Consider the following 17,696-nt stretch of genomic DNA (forward strand, 5'->3'; position numbering starts at 1 on the left):
TACTATACTATACTAATAATACATTCCCAACACCTAAAAGCATATGAAACAAAAATATGAAATTTGCTAAATGTCCAGTTTTTACCAAGTAGCATTTTTTCCTAATTCCTGATTTCTGCTTTTCATTAAGAATTGCTTGTCAATCTACCAGGATCAAATTCTGCCCAAAATATATATCAGAATACTTAAAAGTCATGTTGTAGAGAGCTGTGGGAAATGTGTAAGATTAAAGTGTATTATCCTCAAGTCAGGTTTTAACTCATATGAGATTCTAAACAATTTTTAGCTTAGTGGCTTAGTTTGTCAGTATTTTGAACATTCCATGGACGTGTATATTGGGTGAAAGCCAGTGAATGAAAATTACCACTCTATGTGAATAAATAATATTCCTACTGTAAAACAATAAGAATACTGCTTTACAATATCTGTTGCAGTCTTATTAGAAACTCTGAGTTTCATTGCAACCTAGCTGTGGTCTTGATAGCATTATCTGAAAATCAAATATGAATGAATGGAGGAAATGAAAGCCTACCATGGTTGTTGCACTCTCTCCTACTTAAAGGTAATCTGCAAAATAAAACTAAAAAGATGGCTCAAGCATAGGCTGTCATATAATGGATAGGTCCCCATCCCTGAAAGAACATAGAAAACAAACACTTATTCTAATTAAGTAAGTCTAGCAAGATTACAAACTTGTTTGTTGAAAGAGATGTTAAGAGTTTTCATGCTTACCTAGGAAGGTTAACATATACAACTCTGCCTATACAACTCTGTATTTCTCTTTGGATATAAACAGACAGTATCAAAAAGGGTTCTGGAGTTGCTTTTTCCTTCTCTCATGGGAAATGAACTGTTTGTAAATACTAGAAAAATGTTCTTTTGAATATTTTTAAGTGAAAATAAATACTGAGTATGAGGCTAAGATTGTGCAGCTTATTATGATGTTAATGTAGCTGTCAAAGATCTGTAAGAAATTGCTCTGCACCAGGGGGACAGAACAAGACTCTTCAGACCTGACCACCAGTCAGTATATAGAGGGATCATCTGTTCATGACCATTTCTGTTACGGTCTTCTTTTTTATCTTATTGAAAATATTCAAGCATTAATCCTAGGTCATTTACGGCAACTCATGTTTCATCTGACTCCTGGACTTCCCAAAAGCACTAACTACTCTTTTTCTGTCTTTTTGACTCTGTGATTAATTAAATAACTTTTACAACCTATACAAAAGGAAACAGAGAAGCTTTATCTGGGAATATTCTGCACTGCAATCATTGGTGCATTCTGTGGTGGGAGATCTTGACAGAAACCCACTGTTCATTTTTACACTTTCACCTCTAAAGGTACTATTTTAGTAACTGAGATTTACATGATATTTGGGATATTCAATAGTAGAAGTCCTTCAAAGTAATATTGGAACACTTCCAGTTCCCATGCAACACGTAGATGTTCAATGAACCAAAGAGAAAGCAAATGCAATTGATTATACACATTGACTGCATAGAGAGGAGTAGGGAGATGACTTCAGTATGGTACAAAGCATCAGGAACTATTTCTGAAACTGGCCTCTTTCAGTGAGTTCTGAATGCTGAAAAAGAGGCCATAGAAAGACCTTTCCTGGAAAAGAATCATATAAATGATGTGAAGGTGGAAGAAATGCCATGTAATTGGAATGGTGAAGTTCAAAGTTGCCCGTTTACTGAAAGAAAACTGAAAGATGACTCTTCTAAAGCATTTAAGTACTGCAAAAGTGGTAGAAAATTCTAAGTACTACTGTGTTTTTCTAATCTAGGCACAACACAAAATGATGGTTAGATGACAGAGCCAAATAATGTAGATGTACAAATTCAACTGGATAAACACAGTTAAGAAGTTGTAAAGCATCGATTACCAACATTTTGTTTGAAATACACAGTATTTAATGCTTTCCACTATCTGCTTCTTGGCAGTTCTTGGCAGTTTAGGAATCCGAAGACATGCAATCAAGTAGCTTATCACCATCTATTGTCACTGGATTCCCCTGCATCCTGCAGCGTTATTCACAACTGAGAATCTGTGACTCCACAACAGTTTAGGCACAAAACAACTCCATATCCTGGATTAGGTCCAGGATCTGAAGAAACTCCTCCACTGCCCAGTCTTCTTCCTGCTGCTATATGACAATGATGTTTTTCAGCAGTGAAGGGTACAACCTCACAAGAAAACAACTGAGGACAAATATTGGTCTCTGGTGTTCTTGGTCATGAGCAAAAACTCATTCATAGAATGGGATCAGAATTTTCATGTGAAAATCTGGAGGATGCACAACATGAGGGAAGAGACAATCCTGTTTTCACGTGCTTCTTTGTAGGATATAAATAAAAAGGAAACTGCACATGTTGAGGGCAACAAAAATACTAGAGAAATATATCGTGAGTTCAGAGGTAAGGTTGTTGCCTTGTCTAATCCCTAAGCAAGATAATGTATATCCTGGGCAAAGGTTAAAAGGAAGGAATATCAAGGTATTATCTACAGATGTGTAATCATTATGAAGACAATCCTGGTTCTGGATTGCACAAACTCTGGCACAGGCTGCTGTGAAAGTCAATTAGAATTTAATGTATTAGATTTACAAAGTAATCAATTAAATTAGCAATAAATCTTCACTTGAAGACAATTTAGTCATAATTATAACATTTTAGGCTGTGCAAATGAATACAGCAAGTAACATACTGCTTGAAAACTTGGCCTACTGAAAGTGTTAACTTATTTATTTATTATAGTTGTTTTATACATGACATATTATGTATAATAATTAAAACTGATATAAATATGCACAATACATTTATAATTATAAGAATTAATATAATGTATGCTTAGCACAGTTATTAATAATAATTTTTTTGATAATTAAGGAGGGTTTTAACTCTTGGGAAAACACCCCACTGGTCCTATAGGATATAAGTCCTGAAAGAACTTGTTACTCACTTAGAAAATTCTTTTACACAACTGCTGCTCTTTTTTATCTCTCTGGAATGGGTAGAAACAAGCAACTAGATCTTCAAATGGTCCTGGTTCTGCCATAGTAGTAAGACTAAAATTTCTTGATATCCAGAGTTTATCAGCAACTCATCCTTCAAAGGATGTTGCTTAAACAAGAAAGCAGGGAAGATTTCTCCATCTCAGATGGAATTCTCACTCACTAGACCCTAAGAAATAGCAAGACTATAAGATGAGAAAATGCAGAGCATCTAAGACTGATGACTGCAGACAGAGCTAACGGAACACGTCTCAGCACTGTGAAATAGCTAGTACAAGATTTAATGGCTCAAAGTGTACAGAGAGATATCTAGCTTAGACATAAGCAGAGGACTAACACTCTTCTTCAGGCAGGTTTTCCCTGTCAGACCTGGCTGACTGTCAGTAACTTATCCAGCATCCAGATCTGAAGTAGAAAATACCAACTATAGCTTGATATCCTGAAAAGATCTATGAAAAAAAAAATTAAAAAAATCAGGAGGAAAAAAACAGTGTTCTGACGCCAGACAACTTTTACCATGCTGTAGTGAAGAGGATCATTTCTGCCATATTGCTCTTAACTTGTAGAGGAAGAAGAGAGATGGAAGGAAGAAATGCATTTTTTCTCCAGTCAGGAGCTGGGAAAGGGTGGGCAGCTTCAGTGGTGAAGAAGAAAAACTGGTAATATTTTTGTGAATATTAAAACAAACCTCAGTAACTTTCCAACAGAAGAACAGCTTTTAGAATGCCACTTTTGAATGCCAGCTGCTTATGGTTCACCGAAGTGAAGCAGCGCAGTCTCTCAGACCACACATTAATCAAGTTCAGGGGTGGAATTCTCTAGCAGGCAGTTAAGCAGCTGCTGCTTTGGACCCAGAACACCCTGCAGAGCTGCTGAGTGCCACAGACTGAGCAGTAGGATCACAGTCTTCTAGCACACAAAGAAATTTTCAAGAAAGTGCTTTGCTTTATTAATTAAAATGAGCATCAGAGATGCAAATTCATCACCCCTTTGGAGCAATGAAAATTTCCATGTGAAATTGAGTTTGTAAACAAAGTTATTTAACTTCCTAAAGTATTTTTCTTTTTCATATCATAAAAAATACCCTACAAGATTCTCTTTCCACTTAAGGGGGCCTACAGAAAAGCTGGGGAGGGACTATATATCAGAATGTAGTGATAGGATGAGGGGTAATGATTTTCAACTGAAAACCAGTGGATTTAGATCAGCCATTAGGAAGAAATTTTACACTGCAAGGATGGTGAGACACTGGAACAGGTTGCTCAAGGAAGTCATGGATGCCCCATCCCTGGAGTTGTTCAAGGCCAAGTTGGATAAGGCTTTGAGCAACCTGATCTAGTGGAAGGTATTACTGCCCGTGGCAGGGTGGGTAGAACTAGATGATTTTTAATGTCCCTTCTAACTCAAACTATTCTATGATTCTGTGATCCTATGATTCCCCTGAAGTGGACAGAATTGGGCCTTAATTACCAGAAAAAAAGAAAGAGAGTGCAACTCCTGCTAAAGGAGGTCTCCATCCCAAGAATTTTTCTGGACTTCTGTCATGATACCGGAAAAGGAGTTGTCAGCATGGCTACTGCAGGGAGTAGAGAAATAGTCACAAATTTGATGTCATAACCTAGGGTCACATTCTTAGGGATTCATAGATCAGAGGCAACAACAGTTCAGTACTTGGATAACCTGTCCAATTCACTCAACAAAGTTAGAGAAAGATGAAAAAGAAGGAGAGCGTGACACTGGGATGAAAACAGAGCTTCTTATTCAGACTTCAGATATGCTAATTCAAGGTCAGAAGACATAGCACAGTGGAAATACTCAGTGATTTTTAAGTAAATTGACTTGAAGCCTGTACCTCTGAACCCAAAAAAAGTAGAAAAGAACCTTTCTGAGGTTATCACGAGGACCTGATGCATGAGAGTTGTACAATGAAGACAAAGATTCACGTGTAACATGATAAACAGCAAGATAAAAAAAAGCCTTTGACACAGTTTCTCACAGCATTCTGCTTGAGAAACTGTCAGCCTCTGGCCTGGACAGGCACACACTTTCGTGGGTGGAAAGCTGGTTGGGTGGCCGGGCCCAGAGAGTGGTGGGAAATGGTGCAAAATCCAGCTGGAGGCCAGTGACAAGTGGGGTTCCCCAGGGCTCAGTGCTGGGTCCAGCCCTGTTCAATGTCTTCATCAATGACCTGGATGAAGGCATCGAGTGCACCCTTAGCAAGTTTGCGGACGACACTAAGCTGGGTGGAAGTGTCGATCTGCTGGAGGGTAGGGAGGCTCTGCAGAGGGATCTGAACAGGCTGGACTGCTGGGCAGAGTCCAATGGCATGAGGTTTAACAAGGCCAAATGCCGGGTCCTGCACTTGGGGCACAACAACCCTATGCAGTGCTACGGACTAGGAGAAATCTGTCTAGAAAGCTGCCTGGAGGAGAGGGACCTGGGGGTGTTGGTTGACAGCCGACTGAATATGAGCCAGCAGTGTGCCCAGGTGGCCAAGAAGGCCAATGGCATCTTGGCTTGTATCAGAAACGGCGTGACCAGCAGGTCCAGGGAGGTTATTCTCCCTCTGTACTTGGCACTGGTGAGACCGCACCTCGAATACTGTGTTCAGTTCTGGGCCCCTCACCACAAGAAGGATGTTGAGGCTCTGGAACGAGTCCAGAGAAGAGCAACAAAGCTGGTGAAGGGGCTGGAGAACAGGCCTTATGAGGAGCGGCTGAGAGAGCTGGGGTTGTTTAGCCTGGAGAAGAGGAGGCTGAGGGGTGACCTCATTGCTCTCTACAACTACCTGAAAGGAGGTTGTAGAGAGGAGGGTGCTGGCCTCTTCTCCCAAGTGACAGGGGACAGGACAAGAGGGAATGTCCTCAAGCTCCACCAGGGGAGGTTTAGGCTGGACGTTAGGAAAAAATTCTTCACAGAAAGGGTCATTGGGCACTGGAACAGGCTGCCCAGGGAGGTGGTTGATTCACCTTCCCTGGAGGTGTTTAAGGCACGGGTGGACGAGGTTCTGAGGGATATGGTTTAGTGTTTGATAGGAACAGTTGGACTCGATGATCCGGTGGGTCTCTTCCAACCTGGTTATTCTGTGATTCTGTGATATCTGACAGTAACTTTGTACTACTTTCTCTTCTGACATAGTTTAGGCTAAAAGATTTTATCAGTGAGATCTACAAAAGCATGAGGAAAAGGTCCAAAGATAAGTTTCTAAAATCCCCATAGCCATAAACTCTTCACAGTGAATACACAGGTTTTCCACAGATTTTTAAACACATTCAAAGATGTGGTAACCATACCAGGTCTTAGTGGAGAACTTCTGAAGTAGAAAGATTTCCCTAGAACAACCATCAATTTCATATACTTCCTAGATCTTTCACCAAAGACTACAGGAAGGAACAGACAGGCTGAAGTAGAGGATTTTGAAATCTCCAAGATGCGTTTGATGGTTCCTCTCCTTATACTGAGTAGCGGATAATATGAAGATCTTTCCCTTAAGTTTGGCAGATATCAGAAGGCATCAGTAATTCACCAAATTACTATTTGTTGCAAGCATCCAGAAAGCAGTGAGATGACATGCAATACTCTGTAAATGCTGCTTGAGGACAAAGTGACTCTTTTTATTAGTTCTTCAGAGGATTTTAAATCACCATTGTACATTTACATACAGGCAATATGTCCTTTTTGGAAGGTGACATCATATGACTAGAGCTTCTGATGATTCTTGCGGTCACTATAGAAGGAGGTATGTGGAAGACAGTGTTGCAAGTGCAGGAAAAACCTGCAAGTGTAAGACTCCTATATTCTATTTGCATTATTCCAATGTGAACCAGTGAGCTCACATCAGCTGTTATGCCAATTCCCTCAAGCAAAATACGTCATATTTCTTTCCTCCTGTGAAAAAGCAGCCCTGAAACTGAGATGAAGAATTTAGCCATCCAAGGAGGAACACAATGTGCTAGGACTAACCACAAGTTATAGTAGACTGTAAATTGCAGATTGCTCAGATAATAGCATTGAGAGATATATAAAGCATTCTATTAAGAAGCAGACTGTCTGTTCTCACCCAGTTAGCAGAGGGAGCCTCCTAAGCATGGAAGAAGAGAAGACATACTGAAGTTTACTGTCATTTTCTACAGATACAGTTTCCTGAATGTCATTTTTATGGAATTTGCCTTTTTCAAGATCCCTGTAGTGTTTGGAATAATCTTCTTCTAGTGTCAGTAGATACAAATGAAGCTACAAAGTCTTTAATATTGATGGCAAGGTTCATGACTTTCTGAAACTTATAAAGAATATTTTTTTGTTATATTTGTTGTTTGGGCATAAAACCCCAGAAAAAAAGAGCCTTCATTCAGGAAAAATTTCACCCAATAATATAGTCCATGTGATTATCACAATGTGTCCCTCTGTTCCTCTCTTGTGAGACCTCATCTGGAGTATTGTGTCCAGTTCTGGAATCCTTAGCATAAGAAGGAGATGGAACTGTTGGAACAGGTCCAGAGGAGGGCTACAAAGATAATCAGAGGGCTGGAGCATCTCTCATACAAGGACAGACTGAGGGAGTTGGACTTGTTCAGCCTGGAGAAGAGAAGGCTCCGAGGAGATCTTATAGTGACCTTCCAGTACCTGAAGGGGCTACAAGAAAGCTGGGGAGGGACTATTCACAAAGGCTTGTGGTGATAGAAATGGGGGCAATGGGTATAAACTGGAGAGGGGCAGATTTATACTAGACATTAGGAAGAATTTCTTCACTATGAGGGTGGTGAGGCACTGGAACAGGTTGTCCAGGGAAGTTGTAACTGCCTCATCCTTGGAAGTGTTCAAGGCCACCCTGGATGGGGCCTTGGGCAGCCTGGTCTAGTGGGATGTCTCTGCCTTTGGCAGGGAGGTTGGAACTGGATGATCTTTAAGGTCCTTTCCATCCCAAACTATTCTATGATTCTATGATCAATATGGTGTATTCCTGTACTGAGAGTATGCTTGTCACAGAAATGGCAAATTTAATACTGCCATGGAAGGAAGGCACTGCCAGAAAAATATGCAAAAACATAGGGAGAATGCAGAGGGGAATAAGGAGAAAGGAAACAGCATGTGGCTAAAACTGGAATACTCATTCTCCTCTGGCTTTACTGAAATGTAAACAAAAGTAGCAAGTAAACAAAATGCTGAAACAAAGGAGACAAAAAGGAAAGATTAAATAAATTAAAACAAAAAAAAACTAAAGAACCCTGTGGGAAAAGAGTCATGCAGACAAAACTCATAATGCAAAGAGATTGCACTGACTCAGACGAGTACTTCAAAAGTGAGGTTGAATTTTTCTTTCTGTTGCAGTACTGGCATGAGAGGAGGTAGGCACACTGCTAATGCAATAAGAAAGAGTCTTCATTCTCAATACCAAACATCCAATTTGAATCTATGTATGGGACAAAAATGCAAAAAAATGTAAGTGCAATAGATTGGAAAGCTGTCTCTCCAATTGAATAATTTAAGGAGTAAGTTAGCATGACTCTCAGTCATGTAGATGAAGCAGTGACGACTTCAGTGCAAACTGGCCAATATTCAAAATAAGGAAGCATAAAAAGGAAGTTTCTAAATTAATTCAATGAAGCCAACTTTCATTGACAATTTTCAGGTTAGAAGATCAAGGTGGTGGGAAAATATCCAAACAAGTAGATGAAAAAAATTTACAAAAATCTGTGTCTCAAAGGTTCCTCAACACAGGTCTCACAGCATGTCTAAAGCCTTACATTGTTTACTTAGATATCCTAAGCATTTAAAATGCCAGTAACTATGTATATGTAGCAACTTTGACTCCCATTCACACTGTCCTTAACTTTTGATGCATTTTTAATGTAAATATATAATTTATTCTAATAAGTCCAGTAATAACTTCTATTCAAAATATTTCGTCTGATAAACAACATGGCACAATGTCTCATGCTAGTCATTTTGCCCCATGAAAATCTTATGCTCAAAAGTATCCATTCTTTATCCATTCTTTTTTAACCCACTCTTTAATGACACTCTTTAAACCTATACCTATATCTATGTATGCTACCACTAGATCAGGATGACACCTGTAATTAAAACTTTTATTTCCAAGTACAGTTCACAGTTTACACTGTGCTAACTGTTGTTTCGTATCAGGTAGTCAAACTGCCCTGAGCATAATTTGCACATTTCACAAAAAAAAAACCAAAAACCAAGAAAACAATTGTTTTTTTAGTAAGCTACAGGAAATAAAAGAGTAACATATGAGTGACACATAATTACATACCTTTAATGCTTTTTTTTAAAAAAAAAACAAGCTCTCTCTCTCTAGGAACTTGGTTACTTCAGTATACACTTTGGAAGTGCAACAGAACTGCCTAAGTGAACATAAGAGAACTAGTTTAAAATCACTATTCATATGTTACTACAAGTTCGTTCTTTATGCTTAATTACCATTTCTTTGCCTAATCTATTTTTTATTGATAATCCTCTACCTTAAATAAACAGATGTGGCCACCAGTGTGGCCTGTCTAGCTCCCTGCATGCTGTCGCTGACGCTCTGGAACAACAGATTTCCTGAGTTCTATCAGCTGAGATGCCATTTTTTACCAAATGTTCCACCTAGCAAAGCATGAACACACAGCAAATATGGAAAGCAGATCTCAGGTGTTTGCTGGAGGCACTCCAACCATTGTAGCAAAATCCCAAATATTAACTACACCTTCTAAATCATCACTTCAATTTTCATCCATTCTGATAAGCAAGAAAGAATAATTTTTATCATACAACATTAACATCCTCATTGGACTCGGAATATCCACTTTTCTGAACTGAATCATAGGTCTGGAAAATCTGATTTCCTGGTTTTGGCAGTTCTGACCTAAATCTTTCCCCCTACTTCCTCACTCTTAGCTCTTTAACAGGATTGAAGCAAAATTTATCTCCTCCCGCTCTTTCAAGCTTCTGTGCACTTAACCCCCTTCTATTTGGTCTTTCTAATTTCAATTCTTAATTCACTTTATAATCTCTCACACCCCTACCTGATGACTTCAGCTCCCACTTTGATGACCACTCTGACCTCTTAGAGGAATATCATCTCTCCTCATTGGACTAACAAATGTAGTTCAGCATTTGTAGTCAACAAAACCATTCATTGCCATTTATTGCTTTGACTAGCTTTTTACCTAGGTCTGTATCTAGTTTTTTGTTGTTAATCCTTCTTTATTCTTACTGAATTATCACTGTGATACCACTGTTACAGAATAGGTTAATTTGTTCACATATTCTTCATTATTTTGTGACTTTTGGATCATTGATATTTATGGTTCTTCTATCCCCTGTTGCCTCTGACCTGTCATTAGTTACCAATTCTCTCTCTCCTTCTAAAGCTTCTACAATTTTGTTCCTTCTTTCCACACTAACATCCTCCTTGCACTCCTTCAGCTCTGTAAGCTAGCAGCCACATACTTTGCTCCTAGGATGACAGTAGTGCACCAATAGCCTGCTCACTTGCTCCACAACAAATTTCTGCTCTCATCTGAATTGCTAACCAAATATATTTCTCAATTTTAATTGACTTTTGTCTCCACACTGTTTTGTTGCCTTTATTTTCCAGCTATTACTCTCTGTATCTGTGTGTGCATTAATTACAAGAAAACAAAGAAAAGATAATACAACCTGAAATTCATTATCCTCCAAGCATTTTTACTCTGTTGCCTTCTATTTTTGTAATTCTGTCCTTTCCATTTGTGGGGAATTTTTTCTGTCCTCTCTTCTTCTATAATCTGTCTACTTTGCACCAGTGACACCATTTTATCCTTCCTCCTGGTCCACTTGCTTACCGCAGTTCTTTTTTTCAGTCTGTCTTTCACCTTCAGATCCTTCACAGAAAGTACAGAGGAGACATATTTTGCCTTTTCTACCACAGAAAAAAACCTGACAACTTTGACACCACTGGCCCCTCCAACAGCTCTACTATGCTTCTATTTCTAAACTCATTAAGGGTGACACTTAGTAATGGTAATCACCACCTTCCATCCAGTGTGTGTCACAGAAATTACTCAGAGTGTGTCAGATCAAAAGGTCAATATAATCCAGTAATTTCTCCCTAGAAGTGGTCAAAAGTAGGCACTTAGGAAAAGAAATAGCATGAGAAGCACAATTACTATATCTATGCTGATGACCACCAGACCTACTTTTCTGTTTCAGAACCAAAATATCTGTTCCTACCATCTTTAGTATGGACCTTATCATATATTTAAGTTCATTCAAATCTCCAGTATTTTCATGTCCCAGCCTTCCTCAAACAGTATGGATTTGTCCTCCAATCCATGAATCTGTTCTGTAACCCAGGAATTACCTTGAATGTAAATATCTATTTGGATCTTCCTGTTCACAATATTTCTAAAACTTGCAGGTGTTTTCTGTGTAGCATATCTAAGACTATTCATATATAAAAAAATTAATCTCATCATCACTTTCTGTCTCAATTACTGTAACACAGTTCACCTCATGAGCTCATGACTAATATAATATTCTCAGTGATCACAAGACTGCTTCAAATATAATTTTTTTTAGTCCGCTACTTTTGACCATGTTACCACTCTTCTTTCTCTGCTATGTTAGTTCCTTTGTTCCCCATCACATGAAAATAAAAAAGACTTAACTTCATTTTTAAAATCCTTCTAGGCTTTTACTGACACATTAATGACCTTCTAATGATTACTCAGACACTGAAAGTCATCTCTGTTCAGTTCATGATATCTATCTCAGCCAAGTATTTTATTTTTCTAACGGGCCTTCTATATTGTCTTCATATACAAAGGGCATCTGCAAAGCTTCATTATTTTCTTTAGAAGAGGCATCTTAAAACTGATCCCATTTGAGTCACCCTAAACTTTGATAGTTAAAAATTGTTAGTGCACAGAGACCATGGGTTTTATATATCCTCATAGACTTGTCCCTTATCTCGTGTTCAAATATCTTTGTAAATTGTTCTCCAAGACAGAGATAATTCTTTATGTTCTTTGTGTTCTTTGTGTGTGTTGACATAGTGAAATGTATCCTCCTGGATCTTCATCAAAGGCAGTGTAACAGCAGCAACATTAGTAGACTGTTTAGTACATAATGTAGTTTAAAAAGCACAATTAGAGATTTGAGCCTTCTCCCTCTCCCCTTGTTAGTTATGATCATAAAAACCAAACACTTTCGTCCAGCTGAGAACAGTCACTAGCAGTAACTTTTGCTAAACATTTATTCACATTTTTCTGGACATTGGCCTCCATACTGAAGTATCTTAAGAACTTGATTTTTGTTCTTTTCAATATAACATGCGTATACATACATGCAGTGTTGTTCATGCTTATCTAATTGATGCCAATTACTCACATGAGTGATCACTACTCATGTTAACTAAACTTCAAAAAATTGAATATGTAATTCATGAAAACTGTTGAACACAGTAATTTTTATACTGAATATCTCAGCCATTAATAATCACAATCTAGGCCACTGAAATCCACTGAACTCATGAGCCACATTCCATCTCCAATAAATACATTACTTAAATAATGCCAAGTAAAACAATAATTTTTTCAAATATATTAAGAAATCAAATCTAACAATGAAGAGTTTACTTTTTAAAATAACTGTTTGTTTTGCAGTTTTTCTGATGTCAGAAAACATGTTGAGTTGCCATGCAATTAGCTTTTAAATTAGCACACCAGTCTCCTGTATTACTTTTGGAATAGGTGTAGTCTACCCAATGTACCAGAATACAATGTTTTAAAGAACAGAAGCACAGGGTATATTTAACATCTCACATAATACTATGTTATGGTAGACTGCAGTAACATTCTAGAAAAGACTATTCTCTGAATATATTTATCGCTCATTTCTTAACAAATATAAAGAATATTTTTGCTTGTGCTTTCTTTCTCTTTGTTAATCAAAAATGTAATTCTAAGTGGGTTTAATTTCCAAGTCAGACACGTAATGTTTCACTTTCCTTTTTAAGTTGTTTCAAAAACCTTCCAGAACTCCCTGCCTTTATAGATTGGGGTATTTTTCAGTCATTAACATAACCTTGCCTATTACTGGATCAAATTCCACCCTGCTGTAAGGAGCAAGTCCAGTAAGGTGAACATGTGCTTTCATTAATGGACTGGGATGATGTTAAATGTCTTTCTGATATTTTCCTAAGAAAGACAGCGATAAAACCTTAAATTCGCATTTTTCTGTGAAAGACCATATCAAATATCATCAATTTTTTATGTGCTCATCTTCCACTGTTATTCCATTGGTTAATCTGTTATTTTTTATGTTTTAAGAGCTATTCTTATATCAAAAATCTATGTGTTTCCAGAACTGGATTCTTAGTAGTGAATTTAAGTAGTAGTTGTTGAACTACATGAAGTGACACTGGAAAAACTTCTATTGGAACAGTAACTTACCATAGTAAATTTTGTTCCTTGAATGTACTGCCTCCAAAGAGGCTCCCCTTTGGGATTACTTTCCCTGCCATGAAGCAATAGAAACCACAAAAAATGTTAGATATTAAATGGAATATTCACATCTATTCCAATGTTCTGGAAGAAAACATAGAAAATTTTATTACTTCTTTCCTCCCTAAGCACTGTTACATTCCATAAGTACCTGAGGTAAAAGTAAACCTGATGAGCTGATGTAATCTCCACAGACAATTCACTTGAGAAAAAGCTATTTTGTTAAACAACATAATTTTTCTCTCTTCTGGTACTGCCTACACAGATCTAATAAGTAAAAGAATGGTAGGGACAATTCTGAGAACAGGGACTAAGGCAGACTACTAGCTGCAGAGTGAACTACTGTTGTCTAAATACTGTGTCTAATGTAGTGCAAGAAGTCTTGCTGGCTTGGGAACCTTTAAGTACATTCACTACCTCAATGAAGATGCTGCAAACTAGACTGAAAAGATGTAGCCATTAACTTTTTACCAAACCTGACTGAAAAAAAGCCCTTTTCGTAGTCAAGCAAATGATTCAGAACCTGTTCAAAAGCTTAAAACAAGACAGCTATTACTATTATAGTCAAGGATATGGAAGGGGAATGAGAGCATTTCAAGACTGATCATCCCTATGAAAATTCAGAGACAACAGCAGTTTTGAGAGTTCCCTTTAGATTCTGTAACCACAAGAGCAATATTCAGTGTAGGAGAATGAGAAATGTACTATGGCTTGATTCTGTTGTCCACAAATACATGTTTAACAACATTTCTGATGCCCTTTTATATTCTACTTGGCTTCCAGCAGCAGTTCCAAAGTCTCTTATAAATTGTGTCATGTATTCTATTCTGTGTATATATTTTGGCTGCCTTGGGATATCTCAAACAGTACTACAAGCCTCTTTGTGGACAACCATGATATACCCTTGCTCTCAAACAAGTATTTTTAGAGGCTGTCATTGCAAACTGTTAATAATAATACAGCCTTTTCTAGGAAAAGGATGAGACTGTGGTGGTGATGTGCGGGCATATGATATAGGGGAAAATGGATATGGAGGAAATAAAGATTTTAAGAAGGTTAAAAGAAGTCAAAAGGATCAAATGGAATTCCATGCCAAACTGCCAGATAAAGTCTGTGTATAAACAGCATCTACTGCATTCATTTCCTGAAGCATTTTACAAATCCATGACTTTTTGATGCCACAAAGGTTCTATTCAGGAAATCTTATCAAAATGTTTCCTTTGTAGATTCATGAAGAAAAATGTTGAAGTTCCAGTGTACTCTAGAAGCCCTTGTACCTAATCTGAACATTTGTAAGCAAATACTCCTGGTAAGCTACATCGAAACAATGCTTATCACAGTCACACAAGTGTCATTACCATTACCATCCAAGCATGACTTTTCTATAAATCTCCAGTGAAATTTAGGAGCAGAAAAATGACCGGAGTGCTCTGACCTTTGAGAGGTCCATCATCTCTGAGCTCATAGGATCAAAAAGGCAAAAAAAAAAAAATTGTATACAGTTATCTTACTGAATGCACTCCTCAGATGCATGAAATACAATTTTAAGGATGGAATTCTAAGTTTCTAATGAATTCTGACATGGAAAGTGGTATTAAGGCTTCCCTAACAGACCTGAAAAAACTTTGATTTTCCCCTCCCCTCTCCCTGATCATGCTACCACTATGATATTCTAACTTCCAGTTGCATGCTGTGATGCTGACAAAAGGGAGTTGTGAAATACGTTACTGCATATTTCGGCTTCTGAAACAAAAAAAAATATATTGGTGGACAAAATTTGAAGAGCATTCTTCTACTCTGGATTGTGCCAAGATTGAAAAGTCACCTCCTTTTACTTTTTTACAGTAGATGAACACACAGGCAACAGAAGTTTTATTTGCACCTCTCCTCTGGACCAGAGGCTTGAAGAATGAATGAAAAGCAATCTTTGACTGAGTCTTTAACAAACTATAAAGACATGTTTATAGTTTAGAAAGCAAATCAGGGAGATCCAAATTGTTCTGTCATGTCTCAGTATGACATCTAATTACAGAATTTAACAATGTCTGAAAACCATTATTATGGCAAGCAAAAAGCCAGAAGAACATTAAAAAAATCAAATGACTGCATGTTTTAATACATAACTGGTCTTAAAAAGTGCTAACTGATGAAGCATATGAGCTCTTCTGCTGTATTTTCCAAAAAACCTTGAAATAAATCTAAGTACCATTTTGTTTTTTAAAAAGACTGTAAAGACATATGTTCAAAATTAAACAAACAAATTACCTGGCAAGGCTTCTTCATTTTAATTGCTATAACATGATATCTGTAACAGCAGAGTTCACAGGTCCATGACCCTCTTTCACTTATCCACTTTAGCAGGCAAAGCTGATGCGTGTATCGTACTGACCCATCACAGCGGCAAGGATTTAACAATTCACCCTGAAAAGGCAGCACAGAAACATTTTTTTTTAAGGAATCTTTTAAGTACAGGTATACCCAGTAGCAAAATATTTACAGGTCTGTAATTACCATCAGGTCTCAGTTTCAATACTTGATAAAACATGTAGGTTTTGGTATAAAAATTCTCAAAATTCCAACTGTCTTAAAAGTATCTAAGTGCTTCTAATGAGCGAAAGCCAGATAAATGGCTATGCATGCATGTGTACATATGTGAAAGAAGTGAAAGATCATCAGCCACCAAACATGAAACACCTCAAATGGTACCAAAAGTGGTTAGATGCATTTCTCCAACAGTTATTTGCAGTCATCACTAGGAAGGAAACAGATGACGTCACAGAAAACCATGCTCTTGAAGCAGGGTTCTGTGCTGCTCAGCTATCCAGCTGTCAGGGAGGACCTCAAACAATTTAACTAAATGCTTCCCCCAGTAGTTCACATAGTTCTATATTATACAAGCTGGCTATTCTGTTCTTTCCTTTAAACAATTTCTCGTGGCTTTTTAGCTAAACTAGCAGATAAGCTATAAAATGCTAGTTATAGATCCACGGCTGATACTCTGCACAGTAATATAATGACAGAGAAGACACTCGGCGCTCTTCTCAACATTACCTGTAAGCTAACACTCTCGTTTTAAAGTCTAATAGAAACCTGAGAAATTCATATTGTTTAAAGTCCCCAAAGGGGGGGATGTCAGGAAGGTTGACAGCACCCAAGTCAGCCATAGCAAGGACGGCGGCGCGGAGCGTTCAGCACCAAGGACAGCGGCAGGGTGCGTTCAGCACCAAGGACAGCGGCGGGCACCGCCAGCCCAGCTGAGCTTCGCACCCACCCCCACAGCCCTCAGCCGCGGGGGCCCCCGCGGCTGAGGGCTGTGGGGGTGGGTGCGAGGCTCGCCCCGGCCGCGGCGAGCGCTGTCCTTGGTGCTGAAGGCTCCGCTCCGCCGGCCCCCGCGGCTGAGGGGTGTGGGTGCGAGGCTGGGGACCTCAAACAGGCCGGCTGCGCCGGGCGCTGTCCCTGGTGCTGAGCGCTGCTGGGTTGGGTTGGGATGCGTGCGAAGCTCGGCGGGTCCGCTCCCCGCGTCCCGGTTTCCTCACCTGCTCGGGGCCCTGGAAGCAGATCTTGCAGATGGGGCCGGCCCCGCCGGGGTGGCTGCCGCTGCCGCTCTCGCTGCTGCACACCGAGCGGGTCTCGGGTTTGTCGCCGCCGCCGCCGGCAGCCCCCGCCTCGGCGCGGCCGCTCTCCGAGCCGCCGCTCTCTCCTTCCTCGGCTCCGTCCCCGCTCGCCTCCCCGGCTCCGGCCGGCAGCTCCAGGGGGGCGGCGGGGTCTCGCTGCGGCTCCCCGGTAGGGAGGACGACGCTCCCCCCACCGCAGCTCATGCCCGCGCCGGGCCGGGACACCCTCTCGCCCCAAAGGGACGGATGGCGGCGGGAGTAAGCAGGGGTGGGGGGGGGTGGTGGTGGTGAGCGGGGAGGTCGCCTTTCTCGCAGCCGGCCGCCGGGAAGGTGACCCGGCGCGGTCGCCTGCCTCTCTCCCTGCCTCGGCCGCACTCCGCCAGCCGTGCCCGGAGCCGCGCCGGCAGCGTGTGCGAGCGAGCGAGCGTGTGGGTTGAGTGCGCGGGGCTGGAGGGAACCGCGTGGGGTCCGGCCGCCGGCAGCCGCCCCCGAGCGGCCAGCGGGGAGCGAGGGAGGACGCCAGCGGGGCCGGGGGGGGCGGCGGCCGCACGGCTCGGGCACCGCAGAGGCGC

The 17,696-nt window shown here is 40.0% G+C and overlaps 1 protein-coding gene across 1 annotated transcript in view; it reads right to left on the minus strand.

Annotated features, from left to right (window-relative positions):
• MARCHF11 (membrane associated ring-CH-type finger 11) overlaps positions 1–17,370 on the minus strand; it is a 31,737-nt gene extending 14,367 nt beyond the window's left edge. The window contains exons 1-2 of the mRNA XM_069853079.1: positions 17,047–17,370; positions 15,776–15,931 (exon numbers count right to left, since the gene is read on the minus strand). Coding sequence (XP_069709180.1) covers positions 15,776–15,931; positions 17,047–17,328 — 438 coding nt within the window. The 5' untranslated portion in view covers positions 17,329–17,370. The remainder of the gene's footprint in view (positions 1–15,775; positions 15,932–17,046) is intronic.
• Between the last annotated feature and the right edge of the window lie 326 nt (positions 17,371–17,696).

This window comes from Phaenicophaeus curvirostris, chromosome 3 (genome assembly GCF_032191515.1).
Source record: "Phaenicophaeus curvirostris isolate KB17595 chromosome 3, BPBGC_Pcur_1.0, whole genome shotgun sequence".
NCBI lineage: Eukaryota > Metazoa > Chordata > Aves > Cuculiformes > Cuculidae > Phaenicophaeus > Phaenicophaeus curvirostris.